The sequence below is a fragment of the Symphalangus syndactylus genome, chromosome 24, assembly GCF_028878055.3.
Source record: "Symphalangus syndactylus isolate Jambi chromosome 24, NHGRI_mSymSyn1-v2.1_pri, whole genome shotgun sequence".
Taxonomy (NCBI): domain Eukaryota; kingdom Metazoa; phylum Chordata; class Mammalia; order Primates; family Hylobatidae; genus Symphalangus; species Symphalangus syndactylus.
The window spans coordinates 28,231,354-28,250,680 of record NC_072446.2 but is presented as its reverse complement, the minus strand read 5'-3'; the positions used below and the strand labels follow the sequence as shown (position 1 = coordinate 28,250,680).

The window sequence follows — 19,327 nt, the reverse complement described above, 5'->3', positions numbered from 1 at the left end:
ATCAGGTGCCTTGAAGATTACCTATTCAAGGATAACTTCTGATGAGAGCTGTCATTACACTTTACCCCTTTCCCTGTGACTGTGAGCCTCTTGAGGGGAGACATTGTATTGTGTTGTGTCTTCATGCCCAGCACATACTGCCAGGTAACCACTTGCTGAATGAATGAATCCATGACCAAGAAGATGCAGAGTGGAAGGAGGGGGCTCAGGTTTTGACGGTAGGGAGCATTGGACTCATGGAATTCCTGAACTGAAAGGAACAACCTGTTCAAAGGTGCAGAGGCAAGCCTCCCAGGAAAGCAGCCCTCACAGGAAGGGAAGGGAGAGGGGAGAGCATTCCGGGCATGGGGTACAGCAGGGACAAAGTCCTGGAGGCTGAAGTGGGCAGCTTGTTGGGGAAGACAGTGGACCAATGGGCAATTCATGAGAAGTCAAGATCAGAGACACATACTAAAGCTAAACTAACTCTTGAAAGGGCTTAACGGCTAGGCACAGGAACTTGGACATTAAGGTGTAGTCAGTGGGGAGAATTAAAGATTTTTGAGCAAAGAGGAGATGTAAGGGACCAAAGAAACTCCAGAATTTCAGATCAAAACAACTAGGAGAAAATATTGCACAAACAAGTGTTTTCTAAAAATGCAGGCTAATTTTTTCTTTCTTAATCCCAAATGCGATAGTCAAGCTAAATTTAGATGACACAAAAACATGGTGATAAATAATGTAAAACCACGTTGTGTGAGTTATCCTCTTTTGATTACATCAAAGAAAATTGGTAAGATGTTAGTGGTTAACCCCTTTATGTGTTTAACATCTGCCCCTTTCTTAAAAACAAAATGAGGCCAGGTGTGGTGGCTCACACCTGTAATCCCAGCACTTTGGGATGCCGAGGCAGGCGGATCGTCTAAGGTCAGGATTTTGAGACCAGCCTGGCCAACGTGGCAAAACCCCATCTCTAGTAAAACATACCAAAAAAAAAAAAAAATTAGCCAGGCATGGTGGTGCATACCTGCAGTCCCAGCTACTTGGGAGGCTGAGGCAGGAGAATTGTTTGAATCCTGGAGGTGGAGGTTGCAGTGAGCTGAGATTGCGCCACTGCACTCCAGCCTGGGTGACAGAGTGAGACTTTGTTGAAAGAGAGAAATAAAAGAAAGAAAGAAAGAAAGAAAGAGAGAGGGAGAGAGAAAGAAAGAAGAAAGAAAGAGACAGAAAGAAATGAAAAGACAGAAAAAGAAAAAGAAAGAAAGAAAGAAAGAAAGAAAGAAAGAAAGAAAGAAAGAAAGAAAGAAAGAAAGAAAGAAAAGAAAAGAAAGAAAGAAAGGGAAAGAAAGAAAGGCAGAAAGCAAGCAAGCAGGGAGGGAAGGAAGAAAGAAAGAAGCCAGTCTTGGGAGCAGATACTTTGACGGGCAGTAGTATCCAGCTGGAATTTAATTGCATTTGTTTTGTTTTTGTTGTGTTTACTTTTACCATTGCAGATAGTTTATAGCGAATCATTTAATACTACCGTTAATGATACAGTTTATTTTTTCATTCATCAATCATTCAGTAAAGATTTACTGAGCACCTATTGTATGCCAGGCGCAGTTCTAGATGCAGAGGATACAGCCACAGACAAGACAGACCAAAATCCCTGCCCTCATTGAGTTTCCACTCTAGTAGAGGACAACAGGCAATAAACAAAATGAGAATGTCAAGTAGATGGTGCAATGTGGTGCTACGTTCTACGGAGGAAAACAAAGCAGGAGAGGGGAGAGTGACTGCTGGGTAAGGTCTTCCTCCACCTCCTTCGCATCTTTGCTCCCGTGCCAGCTTCTCCTGGGCTTCACAGACTATCAATTTATAATTTCCATTTAAAACTTCCATTTTATTTTTTTACTTTTATTTATTTATTTCGAGATGGGGTTTCGCTCTTGTTGCCCAGGCTAGAGTGCAGTGGCACAATCTTGGCTCACTGCAACTTCCGCCTCCCAGGTTCAAGTGATTCTCGTGCCTCAGCCTCCTGAGAAGCTGGGATTACAGGCGCCCGCCACCATGCCTGGCTAATTTTTGTATTTTTAGTAGAGCCACCTCGACCTCCCAAAGTGCTGGGATTACAGGCGTGAGCCACGGCACCCAGCCAAAACTTCCGTTTTAAATTGGCGGTCTGGGAAGCCCAGGAGAAAACGGCATGTGAGCAAAGATGTGAAGGAGGCAGAGGAATGAGCTCTGCGGCTATGCAGGAGAAGACTGAGGCAGCGGGAACAGCAAGGGCAAAGGCCCTGTGGTAGGAATGTCCCTGATGTGAGGAGTTGCAGGAGTCCAATGTGGCTGGAGAAGAGTGAGGAAGGGAGAGAAAAGCAGACTCTGAGGTCTGAAAGGTACCTGGGGGCTAGATCACAGAGGGCCTTACAGGGCTTGGGAGGGTTTCCGCTTTTACTCTGGCCACAACGGTGCATCATCATTAGAGGGTTTTGAGAAGGGAGAAGTGACATTATCAGACATTTAAATTTTAACATGACCACTTTGGCTGCTGTGCTAAAAATAGACTCTAGGGGATAAGGGCAGAAACAGGGAGACCTTTTAAAAGGACATTGTGATAACTTAGAAGATAATGGTCGTTTGGACAAGGACGGTACAAGTAGAGGTGGTATCAGATTCTGGAAGATATCTGAAGTTATCTGAAGATAACGCTGATGGAAATTGCTGACAAATTGTATGTGGGGGTGAAAGAGAATTCATGGTGGGGCCGGGCACAGTGGCTCATGCCTGTAATCCCAGCACTTTGGGAGGCCGAGGTGGGCAGATCACCTGAGGTCAGGAGTTCAAGACCAGCCTGGCCAACATGGTGAAATCCTGTCTCTACTAAAAATACAAAAATTAGCCGGGCATGGTGGTGCACACCTGTAATCCCAGCTATTAGGGAGGCTGAAGCAGGAGAATTGCTTTAACCTGGGAGGTAGAGGTTGCAGTGAGCTGAGATTGTGCCACTGCACTCCAGCCTGGGCAACGGAGTGAGACTCCATCTCAAAAAAAAAAAAAAAAAAAGAAATGAAAAAGAATTAATGGTGGCTCCGAGGCTTTTGGGCAGAGCAACTGCAAGGGTGGAGGTTCCATTACTGAGATGGGGATGAGCATAGTGGCTCTGGGGGGAATTCCATTTTGAATTTGAAATGCAGAGCAGACACCAAGTGGAGCTGTCAAAGGAGTAGTTGTATATCTGTCTGGAATTTCATGACACATATTTGCACTTTATTTATTTATTTGAGACAGATTCTCACTCTCACCCAGGCTATAGTGCAGTGGCACTGTCTTGGCTCACTGCAGCCTCCACCTCCCAGGTTGAAGCAATTCTCCTGCCTCAGCCTCCTGAGTAGCTGGGATTACAGGTGTGCACCACCACACCCAGCTAATTTTTATATTCTTAGTAGAGATGGGGTTTCACCATAGTGGCCAGGCTGGTCTTGAACTCCTGACCTCAAATGATCTTCTCACCTTGGCTTCCCAAAGTGCTGGGATTACAGGTGTGAACCACTATGCCTGGCCATGTATTTGCACCTTAAAAGTCAGCTGATGTATCAGCTGTAAAATGAGGATAAGAAAACAAAAGAGAAAAAAGTCGATTTAAAGAAAAAAATAATAATAGAAGTAGCATGAGGATATGGCAAAAATCACTGAAGTTGTACAGGAATGAATAACCCTCAGGAAATACTGGGGCAGGCATGCAGAAGCCAGAGGAGCTCATGGAGAGAAGTGAGTCTGTGTGTTAGGGGAGATTGATCCCTTTGCCTCCTCTTTCTTCCACTCTAGGGCAGAAATGCGAGCTGTGGCTCTGTGGCTGTGCCTTCACCCTCGCTGATGTCCTCCTGGGAGCCACCCTGCACCGCCTCAAGTTCCTGGGACTGTCCAAGAAATACTGGGAAGATGGCAGCCGGCCCAACCTGCAGTCCTTCTTTGAGAGGGTCCAGAGACGCTTTGCCTTCCGGAAAGTCCTGGGTGACATCCACACCACTCTGCTGTCGGCCGTCATCCCCAATGCTTTCCGGCTGGTCAAGAGGAAACCCCCATCCTTCTTCGGGGCGTCCTTCCTCATGGGCTCCCTGGGCGGGATGGGCTACTTTGCCTACTGGTACCTCAAGAAAAAATACATCTAGGGCCAGGCCTGGGGCTTGGTGTCTGACTGTCGGTGTCTCTGTGCTGTGTGTTTCCCCGTGAGCTCTCAGTAACTCACTGTCTCATGAACACTTGGACAGCCCTCCCCGCCCTTCGTTCTGAGTAATAATATCGTCAGTGTGAAAACATTCCATAGTTTAGAAGTAGACGTTGCCAATGCCGTGACTCAAGGCCACGGCTCTACTAAAAGAGAAAGAGGAAGCGAGAAAGAGAGAGAAAACAAAACACAGAAACAAAGCACGAATGCCTTTTCTATCGATTCAAGGTCTCAAGATGGAACTGTGGGGACTGGTTAGGATCTGAGGTGAGTCCCAGGATGTTTCACCCACCAGGGCCCAGATTCTGGGAGGTGCTGGGGACTCAGAGGGCCTTACCCCTCGCCCCCCCTTCCCTCTTGCCCAGGGAACTCTTCCACAGGACAAAGCCAACGTCAAGACTCGACTCCTCTAACCCGTACCTCTGAATGGGGCTGGATAAGCGGAGACCCCATGGGAGGTCCCTGAAGATCAGAAGGGGCTTCACGCTTCTCCTGGACATGGACTAGCTTGAGCCAAGGCAGTGGCACCCAAAAACCAGGCTGCGGTGGGGACGGACACCATGAGCACACCCTCTCATTGTCCTTCTGATTTTGCCCATGTGTTGGGTTTGGCTTTAATAGAAATCTCTGAAGGCAGCAGCCATCATCCTCTTCCTACCTTGAGTTTTTCTACCCTGTGAGGTGGGACTTTCAGTAAAAGCCATGTTGACCCTCTCTCAGAAGGTCAGTCCAGCCCAAGTGCAGGGGCGGATCTGGAGGTGGACAAAACTAGGTCCCCCTCCTAGCCTCTGTCCAAGCCATCTCCTTCAATACCCCCCCTTCCTGTCACTCCCGGGGCTGCCCCCATGCTACACCGTTTCATGGAGCCGGGGGCAGGGGGGAAGTCTCTGCATCCACGTCACCCACCCCAGTCGGGTCTCACTTTCCTGTGCCTTTTGCATGTTGGGAAAGGGTCTTGGTGTCACTGCCGCTCATGCATAGAAACCACCAAAAGCCCCAATAAAGCATCCAGGAGGAGCAGTTGCTTTTCATTTCTAAACCTGTGTTGTCCATCTAGTTCTCATTGCCAAGCGCTGGAGCCAGAAGGGTAGAGATGTGAGGTTTCAGTCTCAGTTCTTCACAAGAGCAAGCAAGAGTTGACTCCCGGTCTCAAGTTGCTGGGTCTGGGGCTGGCTTCCAGATTGACTTTCCAGGGCTCTGACCTTAACATCAACCCAGCTCATTTAGGCTCAGCCCTTTACAGGTTACAAGGCATGTTTACAACCCTTTGTTCTCATTACCCTGTGCAAGGGCCAGGTGTAGTGACTCACATTTATAATCCCAGTGCTTTGGGAGGCCAAGGTGGGAGAATTGTTCCAGGCCAGGAGTTCAAGACAAGCCTGGGCAACAAAGCCAGACCCTATCTCTAGAAAATAAAATCAAATAAACCTATATATGGACTTCAGGGGCACCTGGGGCACATGCCCCCCACCCCAATTTCCCAGAGGGAAAACTATTTAAAATGCCCAAAGAACATTAAATCAGGAGTATAATATATAGAATATAAGGCATAGTTTTACTCATTTTGCAAAAAAAAAAAAAAAAAAAGTATTAAGAATTTGCACATCTTTTTTCATCAAGGTAAAAAGAAAGCTTAGTCATCCAGGGCCAAGACAGGGCAAAGGTGGAACTTAGAGACCATGAACACTGTCTGGCACCATCCATCCCCTTGGCTAATCAAACATTCACACAGGCCGGGTGTGGTGGCTCACGCCTGTGATCCCAGCACTTTGGGAGACCAAGGCAGGTGGATCACGAAGTCAGGAGTTCAAGACCAGCCTGGCCAACATGGTGAAACCTCGTCTCTACTAAAAATACAAAAATTAGCTGGGTGTGGTGGCGCGTGCCTGTAATCCCAGCTACTCAGGAGGCTGAGGCACAAGAATCACTTGAACCCAGGAGGCAGAGGTTGCAGTAAGCCAAGATGGCACCACTGCATTCCAGCCTGGCAATAGAGCGAGACTCCACCTCAAAAAAAAAAAAAAAAATCAAACATCCACACAGACTCTCCCCATTCATCATTCAACTTCCACTCAAGAACAACAATATAATACTCAATCCTCACAGGATTTACTGCCTCCTGCAATGAGGACATGCTAAACCTCTCTCCAAAAATGAGACTCACAAAGCCCCATCGGTCAGTAACATCACGCTGGATAATGGTAGATTCTCTTCTCATTCCTCCTTTAGCTCTAGAGATCACACCCATACCTCAATCTACTATAATATTCAGATGAAAACATAAATTTGACCATCACTAGCATTCCTTATATTCAATTACACACACACACACACACACACACACACACACACACACCCCAACAAAGAAGAAAATACTCAGAATTGCTATAGGTTTCATTTCTGTAATTGATTCCAAGGCCACTGTTGATATCTACAATTTCTCTTTTTTCACTAGCTATTCTGGTGAAAAAGAGCACCTCAGTTAGTTAGCGTATTTTACCTGGTGACATGACTCAGACTCTGGTGGTCCTTAGATTGCTATGGTCTTCCATTAGTATTGGATGTGGAAGTATTATGGGGCACTGCAGACAATCCCCTATTCTTCCATGCTATCGTTGTGCAGGAGCAACCCAGCTTAGCCCTGGTAATCAGCTCAATCATCCTAGCCTGTAGAGAAACACACTACTTTGCCTGTAGTTTCGAGGGTATGAGGAGCTCAAAATGGCCAAGTGGCAGTCTCAACTCCTAACTTAATCGAACCATTGAATTATTCCTCAATAGATGTACTCCTCCCTTAGGAGCTGTAATTTCTAAGCTATCAAAATCCACAGTCTCAGGGATGGGAAGCAACAGTTCTATGAATGGGTTATTTGTATAATAGTGAGAGTCACTTCCACTTCCACCTTGGCATTGTTAGACCTGTGTTCTCTGGCAGTGGGAGAAACAGCACTGTGGTTGGTTCAAAGTACATACCGTATCCTGTAGGACAGCACTCCACATTGCAGTGTCTCCTGGCTGCCACTGTAACAGTCTTCAAGAGGCCATTTCAGTGTTCGATAAGACTAGCTGCTTCTAGATAAGAGAGTACTTTCTTCTAGATAAGAGAGTACTTTCTTCTAGATAAGAGAGTACATGGTAAGGCCACAATACCCCATGGGTATAACCACATTGCTGAATTTTTTTTGCAATAATATCAACTTTTTGGTCAGAAGCAATGTTATGTGCAATACCAACACTGGGACCAAAGCATTCATAAGTCCATGGATATAGTGGTCGGAGAAGGCAAACCCATACAGAGAATAAGTGAGTAGAAAGTGCTGCTTCCTCTGTGATGGAAGGGGTTCAATGTGATCTATCTGCCCTCAGATAGCTGGTTCCTATGGCAAATGGTGTCATATTAGGAACTGTGCACACTGGGCACTCTGCAGTGGCATTCACTAAATCAGTCTTAATCAGAGGAAGTCCGTGTTGTTGTATCCATCTATAACCTCTAGCTCAATTACCACGGCCCTTTTGTACATCAGCCTATTGAGCAAGCACTAGAGTGGCTGGGGAAAGAGAATGACAGACAGCTGCAGAACAAGGCATCTTGTCCATTGGTTTCTTGAACAATGGTTTCCTCTGCAGTGGGTACTGTTTGGGGGAACATGTGCATAGGACACAAATATCCTCCCATTCTGTGTCCATTGTTAGGGGCCCATCCACATTCCTTCTCCCACAGAGCTCCTGGTTACCAATCTTCCAATCTTCTTTCCATGTTCATAAGCATCCGGCCAAACCATCCGTCCCATGAATACGTACAGATTTGTATTCCTGGACTTCTGTCTCTATCTTGATAAGGCAGACAAGGAGACATACTGCTTGAAATTCTGTTCACTGCGAGGATTTGCCTTCTGCAATGTCTTTCGGGGAATTCCTGTAGTGCTGCAACCATCCACTTCCAGGTGGTGCCAGGCCTGAGTTTTTTTCTTCCTCCATCAACTGATTATAGGGCATTTGCCAAGAGGCCTCTGGTGTTGATTGAGGAAGAGGCAGCAATGTGGTGAAATAGATGCCATCGTCTGAGCTATGTAACTTTCTCTTGATGATAGAATGATGCTGCTGTGTATGCCTAGCTTATGGCTTGATGGATCAGATGATACCCAGTTCATGATGGGGAGATCAGGTTGCATAGTCACCTGGTGTCTCCTGGTCAGGTGTGTAGTCTCTACCAGAGCCCAGTAGAAAGCCAGATGTTATTTCTCAAAAGGACCATTATTGTTTGCAGAAGAGGACATGACTTTGTTCCAAGCCCTAGGGATGTGCACTGAGATTTTCCTATTAGGGCTTGCTGGAAGCTCCATACCGGATGCCTATGTCACAGGTAATTTAAATACCACTGGATCTGCTGGGTCATAAGGCTGAACTCGCAGAGCATCTTACACCGTAGCCTGAATTTGCTTTGGGATCCATTCAAAACTGTCAGTCTTATGGGTTACTCAGTAAATGGTTTGGAGCAGTGTACACAAATGGATGTATTGCCAGGTACAGTGGCACATGCCTGTAATCCCAGCTACTTGAGAGGCTGAGGCAGGAGGATCACTTAAGCTCAGGAGTTTGAGACCAGACTGGGCAATTTAGTGAGACCCTCATCAAAAACAAAGACAAAAATAAAAACAAATGGGTGTATGTTGCCTCCCAAATCCAAAGAGGGCCACCAATTGTGCCTTTTTCTTAGTAGGAGGTGCAGCAACTTATCTTTCACTTGGAGGGGATATCCTGACATTTCCTAGATCCCTGGGTTGCTAAAAACTTTACCAAGTTTCCAGAACTCTGAATGTTCATGGGTTTTACATACCACCCTTTGGCATGCCTGGATCTTAGTGAATCATCTGGTGTACTTGACGCATCCTGCTCATTAGTTACAGCATGATGTCATCAATGTAGTGGATCAATGTTTTTTACAGATGATCAAGATAATCAAGGTCTCTACACACTAGATTATGACAGAAAAAGAAAAGCTGACATAGTCCCATGGAAAAAAGTGATATGCTACTGCCCTGCCAATTAAGGCAAATGAGCATGGGCACGGTGGCTCACACTTGTAATCCCAGCACTTCGGGAGGCCGAGGCGGGTGGATCACCTGAGGTCAGGAGTTCAAGACCAGCCTGACAAATATGGTAAAACCCCATCTCTACTAAAAATACAAAAATTAGCTGGGCGTGGTGGCGTGTGCCTGTAATCCCAGCTACTCGAGAGGCTGAGATAGGAGAACTGCTTGAACCCGGGAGGTGGAGGTTGCAGTGAGCCAAGATTGCGCCACTGCACTCCAGCCTCAGTGACAGGGCAAAACTCCATCTCAAAAAAAAAAAAAATGACTTTTGGTGATTCTTATTAATTTGATATATAGAATAAACGGTTTCTAGACCAAGAGCTGGATACAAAGTGCTAAAGACTGTGTCGATTTGCATTAATAAAGAAACCACATCTGAAAAAACTGCAGTTTGAATTACCACCTGAGGGGGTTCACAGTAAAACCTTATCCTTCTTCTGGACCCATCCCTTTTACAGTATTGCTTTTAGTTTACTAGTCTAGTGTGTGAGGTGGTAGTGGTGTGAGGTTCCAGGGGCTTTGTCTTGGTCCTTTTACCTAAGTAGTCCTCATTCCATGGGTCAAGGAGGCCTGTGTAGGCTCCGCTAGCTGTTAAATTTGTTTGTTCCAATAACATATTCAGGACGTGGGGTAAAAATCACAGATGGGTCCACAGAGCCACTGGTCCAGTCACTATGAGATGTTTTCAAACCAAAACTCCATTTATCACCTAATCCCAATAAGCCTCATTAAAAATTATTTGTTAATTTATTTACTTTTACATTTCTGTGGTATATATGGGGTACATGAGACACTTTGATACAGGAATACAATGCATAATAATCATAACTGGGTAAATGGGGTATCTACCACCTCAAGAATTTATCCTTTCTTTGTGTTACAAACAATCCAATTATACTCTTTAGTTTTTTGTTTGCTTGAGATGGAGTCTCGCTTTGTTACCCAGGCTGGAGTGCAGTGACACGATCTCAGCTCACTCTGCCTCCCAGGTTCAAGTGATTCTCCTGCCTCAGCCTCCCAAGTAGCTGGACTACAGGCACATGCCACCACGCCTGGCTAATTTTTTGTATTTTCAGTAGAGACGGGTTTCACCACATTGGCCAGGCTGGTCTTGAACTTCTGACCTCAAGTGATCTCCCCACCTCATCCTCCCAAGTGCTGGGAGGCACAGGCATGAGCCACTGTGCCTGGCCTCTTTAGTATTTTTGTTTTAAAATTTTGTTTGTAGAGACAAACTCTCACTATATTGCCCCAGCTGGTCTCAAACTCCTACACTCAAGCAATCCTCCTGCCTTGGCTCCCCCAAATTTTGGGATTACAGGCATGAGCCACCATGCCCAGTCTTTTAGTGTTGACACCCTTGTTGAAAATTAGTTCGGTGTAGATGTACTGATTTAATTCTGGGTTCTCTATTCTTTCCCATTGGTCTATTTGTCTGTTTTTATACCAGTACTATGCTGTTTTGGTTACAGTATAATTTGAAGCCAGGTAATGTGATTTCTCCGGTTTTATTCTTTAGCTTTGGCTATTCTGGATCTTTTGTGGTTCCATATAAATTTTAGGATTATTTTTTCTATTTCTGTGAAGGATGTCATTGGTATTTTGATAGGGATTTCACTGAATCTGTAGATTGCTTTGGGTAGTATGGACATTTAAACAGTATTAATTCTTCCAATCCATGAACATGGAATATCTTTCCCTTTTTTTGGTATGTCCTCTTCAACTTCTTACATCAATGTTTTGTAGTTTTCATTATAGAGTGCTTTCACTTCTTTGGTTAAATTAATTTTTAGGTATTTTATTTTACTTGTAGCTATTGTAAATGAGATTATTTTCTTGATTTCTTTTGCAGATTGTTTGCTGTTGGCATACAGAAATGCCAATGATTTTTGTATGTTGATTTTGCATCCTGCAACTTATCAGTTCTAAATTTATCAGTTCTAATAGTTTTTGGTGGAGTCTTTTGTTTTTTCCAAATATAAGGTCATATTATCTGCAAACAAGGATAATTTGACTTCTTCCTTTCCAATTTGGATGCTCATTATGTCTTTCTTTTGTCTAATTGCTCTAGCTGGGACTTCCAGTACTATGTTGTATAACAGTGGTGAAAGTGGGCACCCTTGTCTTGTTCTAGATCTTAAAGTAAAGGCTTTCAGTTTTTCCCCATTCAGTATGATACTGGCTGTGCGTCTGCCATACATGGCTTTTATTGTGTTGAGATATGTTCCTTCTATCCTGTTTTTTGAGGTTTTTTATCATGAAGGGTTGTTGAATTTTTCAAATGCTTTTTCAGCATGAATTGAAATTATCATGTGGTTTTTGTCCTTCATTCTATTGATATAATGTATCACACTGATTGATTTGCATATGCTGAACCATCCTTGCATCCCTGGGATAAATCCCACTTGGTCATGATTAATGATCTTTTTAATGTGTTGTTGGATTCTTCTTGCTAGTATTTTGTTGAGGATTTTTACATCAATGTTCATCAGGGATATTGACCTGTAGTTTTCTTTCTTTCTTTCTTTTTTAATGTGTCTTTGTCTGGTTTTGGTATCAGGGTAATACTAACCTCATAGAATGAGTTTGGAAATAAGCCCTGCTTTTGATTACAGTAGCATTTAGGGTCCCCAGGGAGTAGCTTCAAATCAGAGCCAGTGTAGAATACACCTTGAAAGCTCTGTGTATTTCCCTCTTTCTTGAAATTTCTTCCTTTTCTCTGGGATACACCCAGGTAAGTGTCAGGCTCCTCTGAAGAGCTTAAAGGAAAACAGTTTATACTTGTGACAGTCATATGAACTTTTCTCAAGGAGATCTAGCCTTCCCTATATTTCATGGGCCCCAGGACACTGAACTGGGTAAGAGATTACTTCTGCAGGACAGTTCTGTGGGTGTCCTTGGACTGACCCAGTTCTCCCCACTTTCTTGTTTACAATTCTCTAAAATAACAGTAGAATGTGCTGGAAGGTAGTATCTTGACATAGGAAGGGACTAGCCAGAACTTCCTGGGCTCTGTTCCAATCCCCCCAAAGCTCACCCAGAACAGGATGTCCTTCAGTGCTTTAGCCCAGTGATCACATTGCCCTGGGGCATAAAACCCAAGCCAAGCTACTTCCGGGGTCCCACTGCTGCAGTGCAAGTGAGGCATACACAGTCAAGGCATTATCCACCTTGGGCAGCATTCCTGAGCCTTGGGGGACCAGGCTTCTGTTGTCCTTTGCTGCCTATCTGTAAGTAGTAAATCTGCTTCAAGTAACTTGTGAATATGAGTGTTCTGTCCCACCAGACTCAGACAAGTTGGTAGCCAGTGCATGGTGAGCCTGTTTCACCACTTTATTAGTCTGTTTTCACACTGCTGATAAAGACATAGCCAAGACTGGGCAATTTACAAAGGAAAGAGGTTTAGTTGGACTAACAGTTCCACGTGGCTGGAGAAACCTCACAATCATGGTGGAAGGCAAGGAGGAGCAAGTCATGTCTTACATGGATGGCAGCAGGCAAAGAGAGAGCTTGTGCAGGGAAACACCAGTTTTTCAAAACTGTCAAATCTTGTAAGACTTACTATCACAAGAACAGCATGGGAAGGACCTGCCTCCATGATTCAATTACCTCCCACCAGGTCCCTCCCACAACACGTGGGAATTCAAAATGAGATTTTGGTGGGGACACAGCCAAACCGTATCTCCACTTAAAGTTAGGTCTCTGAAATAGGAACACTTTTACACTGTTGGTGGGACTGTAAACTAGTTCAACCATTGTGGAAGTCAGTGTGGCGATTCCTCAGGGATCTCGAACTAGAAATACCATTTGACCCAGCCATCCCATTACTGGGTATATACCCAAAGGACTATAAATCATGCTGCTATAAAGACACATGCACACGTATGTTTATTGCGGCACTATTCACAATAGCAAAGAGTTGGAACCAACCCAAATGTCCAACAACGATAGACTGGATTAAGAAAATGTGGCACATATACACCATGGAATACTATGCAGCCATAAAAAATGATGAGTTCGTGTCCTTTGTAGGGACATGGATGAAACTGGAAAACATCATTCTCAGTAAACTATCGCAAGGACAAAAAACCAAACACCGCATGTTCTCACTCATAGGTGGGAATTGAACAATGAGAACTCATGGACACAGGAAGGGGAACATCACGCTCCGGGGACTGTTGTGGGGTGGGGGGAGGGGGGAGGGACAGCATTAGGCGATACACCTAATGCTAAATGACGAATTAATGGGTGCAGGAAATCAACATGGCACATGGATACATATGTAACAAACCTGCACATTGTGCACATGTACCCTAAAACCCTAAAGTATAATAAAAAAAAAAAAAAAAAAAAAAAAAGTTAGGTCTCTGCTCACTGGACCCAAAGTTTTTCTGACCATACAGAGCAAGTAAGACTTTAGTAAACTGCTCAAATGTTTGATTTCTAGGGACAATATGATGAATTCACCTCCAGTAAAAGTCCCTGTGGGTCAGAATATTCCAGTGGTTGCTATGGCTCTGCTGCCATGATGGAGTTTGCACCCAACTCATCTCTGGCAGTAAGTGCTGCCACTTAGACTCTGCCACTCCTCATTAAAACCAGGAAGCCCATTTCAGCAGCAGCACTTCCCACTGTCACACCTAGGCTATAGAGGAAAGTACTCCAGGTCTTTTGAATGGTACTAGTGCTTCCTCTGCCAGTGCTTGCTCAATGCGTTAGTGAAATGAGTGTCCTCTGGGCCCTCCTGGTAGACTTAAAGTAGGTGATAGGGTCAGGGTCAAGTCATACATAACAACTGGGTGTGGTGGGGCGCCTGTAATCCTAGCTACTCGGGAAGCTGAGATGGGAGGACCAATTGAGCCCAGAAGTTTCAGACCAGCCTGGGCAACATAGTGAGACCCTGTCTCAAAAAAAATTAAAATTAAAATTAAAAAAGAAAGATGTCACTCCATGATATTTTTTAAAACCGTACATAGTAAATCCATCCCAACATTTCTATTTCCTTAAAACTTTGAATTCCTCCCTTAACAGTATCTTAGGGAAATTCTAGCATCTCAACTTCAATGAACGTAGACCACCACTAAGTCCAGGTTTCAGTCAATCAATCCAGGAAACCATTAGAATCACTTGCAAATGCTGAGATAACATATTAAATATAGACTCTCCAGAAAATGCATGAATATCCATACATTTAACCCAGCCTAACATAGTTTGTTCTTCTTTGTCTGGCATCTTCATGTTCCATTGCCACACATACTCCCCCAGGTCTCTGTCAACATACATCAACAAAACATTTTTATTCTTTGGTGTCATAGACTGTCTTCTGGGTCAGACTCTGAACTTGCTCTCCTGGGGCATGTATGGGTCTGGAAGCAATGAAGGGTGCTGCAGTTGGCCTTGAGATGAGGCACCCCCTTGCAAGGAAACTGTCTTGGATGAGGTCATTACAAGTCTTCAAGCAAGAGAATGATCTTCTCAGAAGAGGAGAAGGGCTGCTTCCACTGTTAAAGGGGACCTGGGTTGATTTGGAGGTTCAAGGTTGGCAGATTCATCTGATTTCACCCACAGGGGTCCAAACTGTATCTGAATAACGGAATGGAGCCCATGAGCCTGCCATTGCTACTGAATGACTGGGGGCACTGCTGTTGCTACTGAAGCTCACGGAACTTCACCGCTGCTGCTGAAGAAAAAAAAAAACAACCAGAAACCCCTGCTCCTGCTGAATGCTAAAATGCTTTTCATGTTGTTAGAGCCCAGGATCATCTATAGGCAACTTCAGTCACCTACTGCCACTGTCAGAGCCCATTTCTAGAATTAGAGAAAAAATTAAAAATGTCCTCGTTTCCTCTACCACCCAATCTCCATCAGTGTCTTCCACTGGCAAAGCCCAAAGGAAAGCAGGATGAGAAATGCACAATGCAGGCTTCCCATCCTGGGGATACAGAGGAGCATGCAGAGGGGAAGGGTGGAGGTCAGAGGCAACGGGCATCGCCCAGGACATTAACCCTGCTGAACTTCAGGTCCCTTGCCTCAAATACAAAGTTAAAAATTCACCCCCTACTTACCTCAGCAGATTATGTGAGATTACTTTATAAATTAATCAAGTGCTGTACATTTGCAATAGAATGTTATTATTCCAGTTATTATTACAGTTGCATGGGTTATTAATATTGTTGTTGTAATAGGTACTGGGACTGCCACCCTTGTTCCCCCAGTGGCTGGGAGGATTGGCTGTTAATGACTCACAGCTGAGTCCCTCTTGGGGCACTGTCTCAGCTGAAGGGAGCTGCCTCATTCAAGGTTACTCTACTTCCCTAAGGGTAGCTTAAATCCAACGGCTGGTAGGTACAGAGATAGAAAGGTCTGATCCTCCTTACTTCAATTTAGGACATCTCTGAAGGGCCATCTGAGACCCACAACTCTCCACAGGATCAGCTAAGGTTCTGGAACAACTGCATCATAGTTCAACTTCTCTCTCTGCCCTTCCCTGCTTGTCTCACTCCCTTGCAGGCGATGTTTCCAAGAGCACTTCCCAATAAACCTTCTAAATGTAAATCTCATCTCAGAGTCTGTTTCTGAGGAAACCATGCTAAAGCAATTATCATGGTGCTTTCAAGCACCATCACAAACATTTGACCCTTAAGACCACCCTAAGATGCGGAAAGGGCACAGAGTGTTACACACACTCCTTGTTCAGATGAAGAAGTTGAGGCTCAGAGAGATTAAGTAGCTCACCCAAGGTTGCACAAAAAGTCAGGGTGGAGTCAGATCTGAGCACAGCTCTCTTGACTCTCTGACAGGTGTTTTGACCACTTCATTTCCAGGGAGAAAGCACAAATGCCTGTTTGGGGGGGCCCAAGGATTAGAGCTGGGAGGATGCTTCTAGAGTCAGCCTCTTCTGTCTGCTGGAGCAGAAGCAGATTAGTGTTGCCCTGGGCTCGGTATCCCTAGCAGGAGGATGAGGAGGAGAATCCATTCACAAATACTCCTGAAGCACCTACCCTGGGCCAGAGTCATTAAATAGGACCCAGTCCCCACCCCCAGGGAGCCTCCAGCTTTGGGGCTGAAGAAGAGAGCAATATTGCTTGAAGGTAAGGGGAACTCTGGAAGCAGGATGGAAAGCAATTTTGGCCAGGACAATAAGTGAAAGACTGATCAGCAGGAAGAGGGGGAGGTTGGTTTGGTCCTGCTGAGATTTGGGGATGACTGCCCACAGCAAAGACAGAGAAACTCCCATCTCGGTTTGGAGACAGGGAGGGTCTTCAGTTGTTAGAAGAGCTGGCAACTCTTCCTAGAACCTATGGAAAGACTGTTGCCCAACTGAGCTGTCTCCACTATACGGCCAACACACTGTAGCTTTTCTAAGGATATCTGCATGAAGAGAATAGGAACCCTAGCCTGGAGAAGTGGGAATAAAGGAGATGGAATACAGGGGCTGGGAAGTGCAGAATCATTAGGGTGAATGCTGAGCTGTTTTAACAAGAGGGAAGAAACACCTGGAGCTTAAGAGAGTAAAAGTTCAGGGCAGGTGTGGTGGCTCATGCCTGTAATCCCAGCAATTTGGGAGGCCGAGATAGGCAGATCATGAGGTCAGGAGTTGAGACCAGCCAACATGGTGAAACTCTGTCTCTACCAAAAATACAACAATTAGCTGGGCGTGGTGGGAGGCACCTGTAATCCCAGCTACTCGGGAGGCTGAGGCCGAAGAACTGCTTGAACCTGGGAGGCGGAGGTTGCAGTGAGCTGAGATGGCGCCCCTGTACTCCAGCCTGGGCAACAGAGCAAGACTCCATCTCAAAAAAAAAAAAAAAAAAAGAGAGAGAGAGTAAAAGTTCAGTTATCTTGGGGAGGCTGAGGCAGGAGGATCGCTTGAGCCCAGGAGTTCAAATCCGGCCTGGGCAACAAAGTGACACCCCATCACTAAAATCTTTAAAAGGGGTAGGGGAAGTTCAGTTATCTCCCATTAACAAGCTCAGTGGTGCAGACTGGCTGGTGTCTCTGTTCACTGCCTGTTACTCCACCTTCCAGTGCATTGCCTTCATCCGCATGGTCAAAACTCGGTCATGAGAAGCCAGGTTTTATGTGATAGGACAGGAAAGAGAGGATGGAGGAACATATGCCCAACAGTTTAAGGCTTAGACTTGAAAGAGCAACATCTCACTTCTGCTCACATTCCAATGGTAAGAATGGAGGGCCTCACCCAGCTGCAAAGGAGGCTGGGAAATGTAGTCTCTGGTTGGGTAGTCTATTGCTAAGGAAGAAGAGAACAGATTTTCCTGGACAGCTAGCAGCCTCTGGCATAAAGAATAACTGAATGAGAAGAAGATCAGGTAGACTGCTGGAGAAAATGGCAGACTCTGGCTGGGCGCGGTGGCTCACACCTGTAATCCCAGCACTTTGGGAGGCCAAGGTGGATGGATCACCTGAGGTCAGGAGTTTGAGACCAACCTGGCCAACATAGTAAAACCCTGTCTCTACTAAAAATACAAAAGTTAGCCAGGCATGGTGGTGCACGCCTGTAATCCCAGCTACTAGGGGGAGGCTGAAGCAGGAGAATTGCTTGAACTGGGAGGCGGAGGTTGCAGTGAGCCAAGATTGCACCACTGTACTCCAGCCTGGGCAACAAGAGGGAGACTTTGTCTTGAAAGAAAGAAAGAAAGAGAGAGAGAGAGAGAGGGAGGGAGGGAGGAAGGAAGGAAGGAGAAAGACAGAAACAGAGAGAGAAGGGAGGGAGGGAGGAAGGAAGGAAGGAAGGAAGGAAGGAAGGAAGGAAGGAAGGAAGGAAGGGGAGAGAGAGAGAGCGAAAAGAGGACAGGAGAGGAGAGGAGGAGAAAGAAAGAAAATGGCAGACTCAGTATGGGCTGGAAGATATTGGAAACCCCTCACCCACCTGTTCTACATATGGGACACCAAGGCCCTGTATGGGGTGATGTCTGGTTTGGTCAGGATCCCACTGTAAGAGGGCTAGAGCCCCAGGAGTCCTTTCCCTGGTCCCATTATTTTTATTTTTACTTTTTAGAGGCAGAGTCTCACTCTGTTGTTGCCTAGGCTGGAGTGCAGTGGTGACATCCTAGCTCACTGCAGCCTCAAACTCCTGGGCTCAAGTGATCCTCCCACCTCAGCCTACTGAGTTGCTGGAACTACAGGCGTGCACCACCATGCCTGGCTCCTGGTCCCATTCTGTCTCTTAGAACATCATGGAGAAAATCTAGAGTAGGAGACAGGAAGTGTCAATACATAGGCATTTACTCAGAAATCCATCAGCTGCCTAGCCTTCTATGAGTTGCCATCAGGTGCTTCAGAAATGAAGAGGACAGGGGCTATCAGAGTTCAGTAGTCAGGAAGATGGACAACACTGCCAGGACTATGGTAGTAGGTGTCCCCAAAGTTTAGACTGTTAAGAAAGGTCTCTCCGTCATTACAGGATTTCTGCTGGGGAGGACAGTAAGGGCTTCTAAAGGGCATATTTTCTTTAGCTTATTGGTTCCTCACTGCCAAAGTCACAGACTCAATTGCTCAGATCACATTGGCCTATCTCCAAAAACCTGTTTGGTTCCTTTCTAGCAACCTACATTACCTAAAGGCCTTAGTTTTCTCATCTCTGAAATGGAGCTGATAATAATAGCTTCCATTCATTGACTACTAACTATGCACTCTGAAATTTACGTAAATTATTTCTAACCCTGAGATTTTATTAACTCTAGCTTTTATGTTTCATGGGTGAGAAAACTGAGGCTCAGAGAGTTCAAGTACTGAAGGTAAAGGCAGTAGATTAGACTATTCGTCTTCGCCAGTTGGATTATACATTCTTGGCCTTTGACATGAAATTTTACAGGACCTCCCACTGTCAGTAAGTTTATTCCCTGCCCCATTGATGGGGCGCTTGTTCATGTGACCTTCTTGGGCCCACAGAAGGTTAGAGGAAGGATGTGTCAGGAGCAGAGGCCTTATTTTATTTATGTATGTATTTATTGAGACGGAGTTTTGCTCTTGTTGCCTAGGCTGGAGTGCGGTGGCACGATCTTGGCTCACTGCAGCCTCTGCCTCCTAG

At 45.3% G+C, this 19,327-nt stretch overlaps 1 protein-coding gene across 8 annotated transcripts in view; it reads left to right on the top strand.

The window, feature by feature from the left end:
• The window catches only part of GDAP1L1 (ganglioside induced differentiation associated protein 1 like 1), a 42,028-nt gene extending 36,806 nt beyond the window's left edge, over nt 1–5,222 (top strand). For all 8 annotated transcript variants that reach the window (XM_055266408.2, XM_055266407.2, XM_055266406.2 and 5 more), the window contains one exon: nt 3,784–5,222. In XM_055266408.2, coding sequence (XP_055122383.2) covers nt 3,784–4,127 — 344 coding nt within the window. In that variant the 3' untranslated portion in view covers nt 4,128–5,222. The remainder of the gene's footprint in view (nt 1–3,783) is intronic.
• The last annotated feature ends 14,105 nt before the right edge of the window (nt 5,223–19,327 follow it).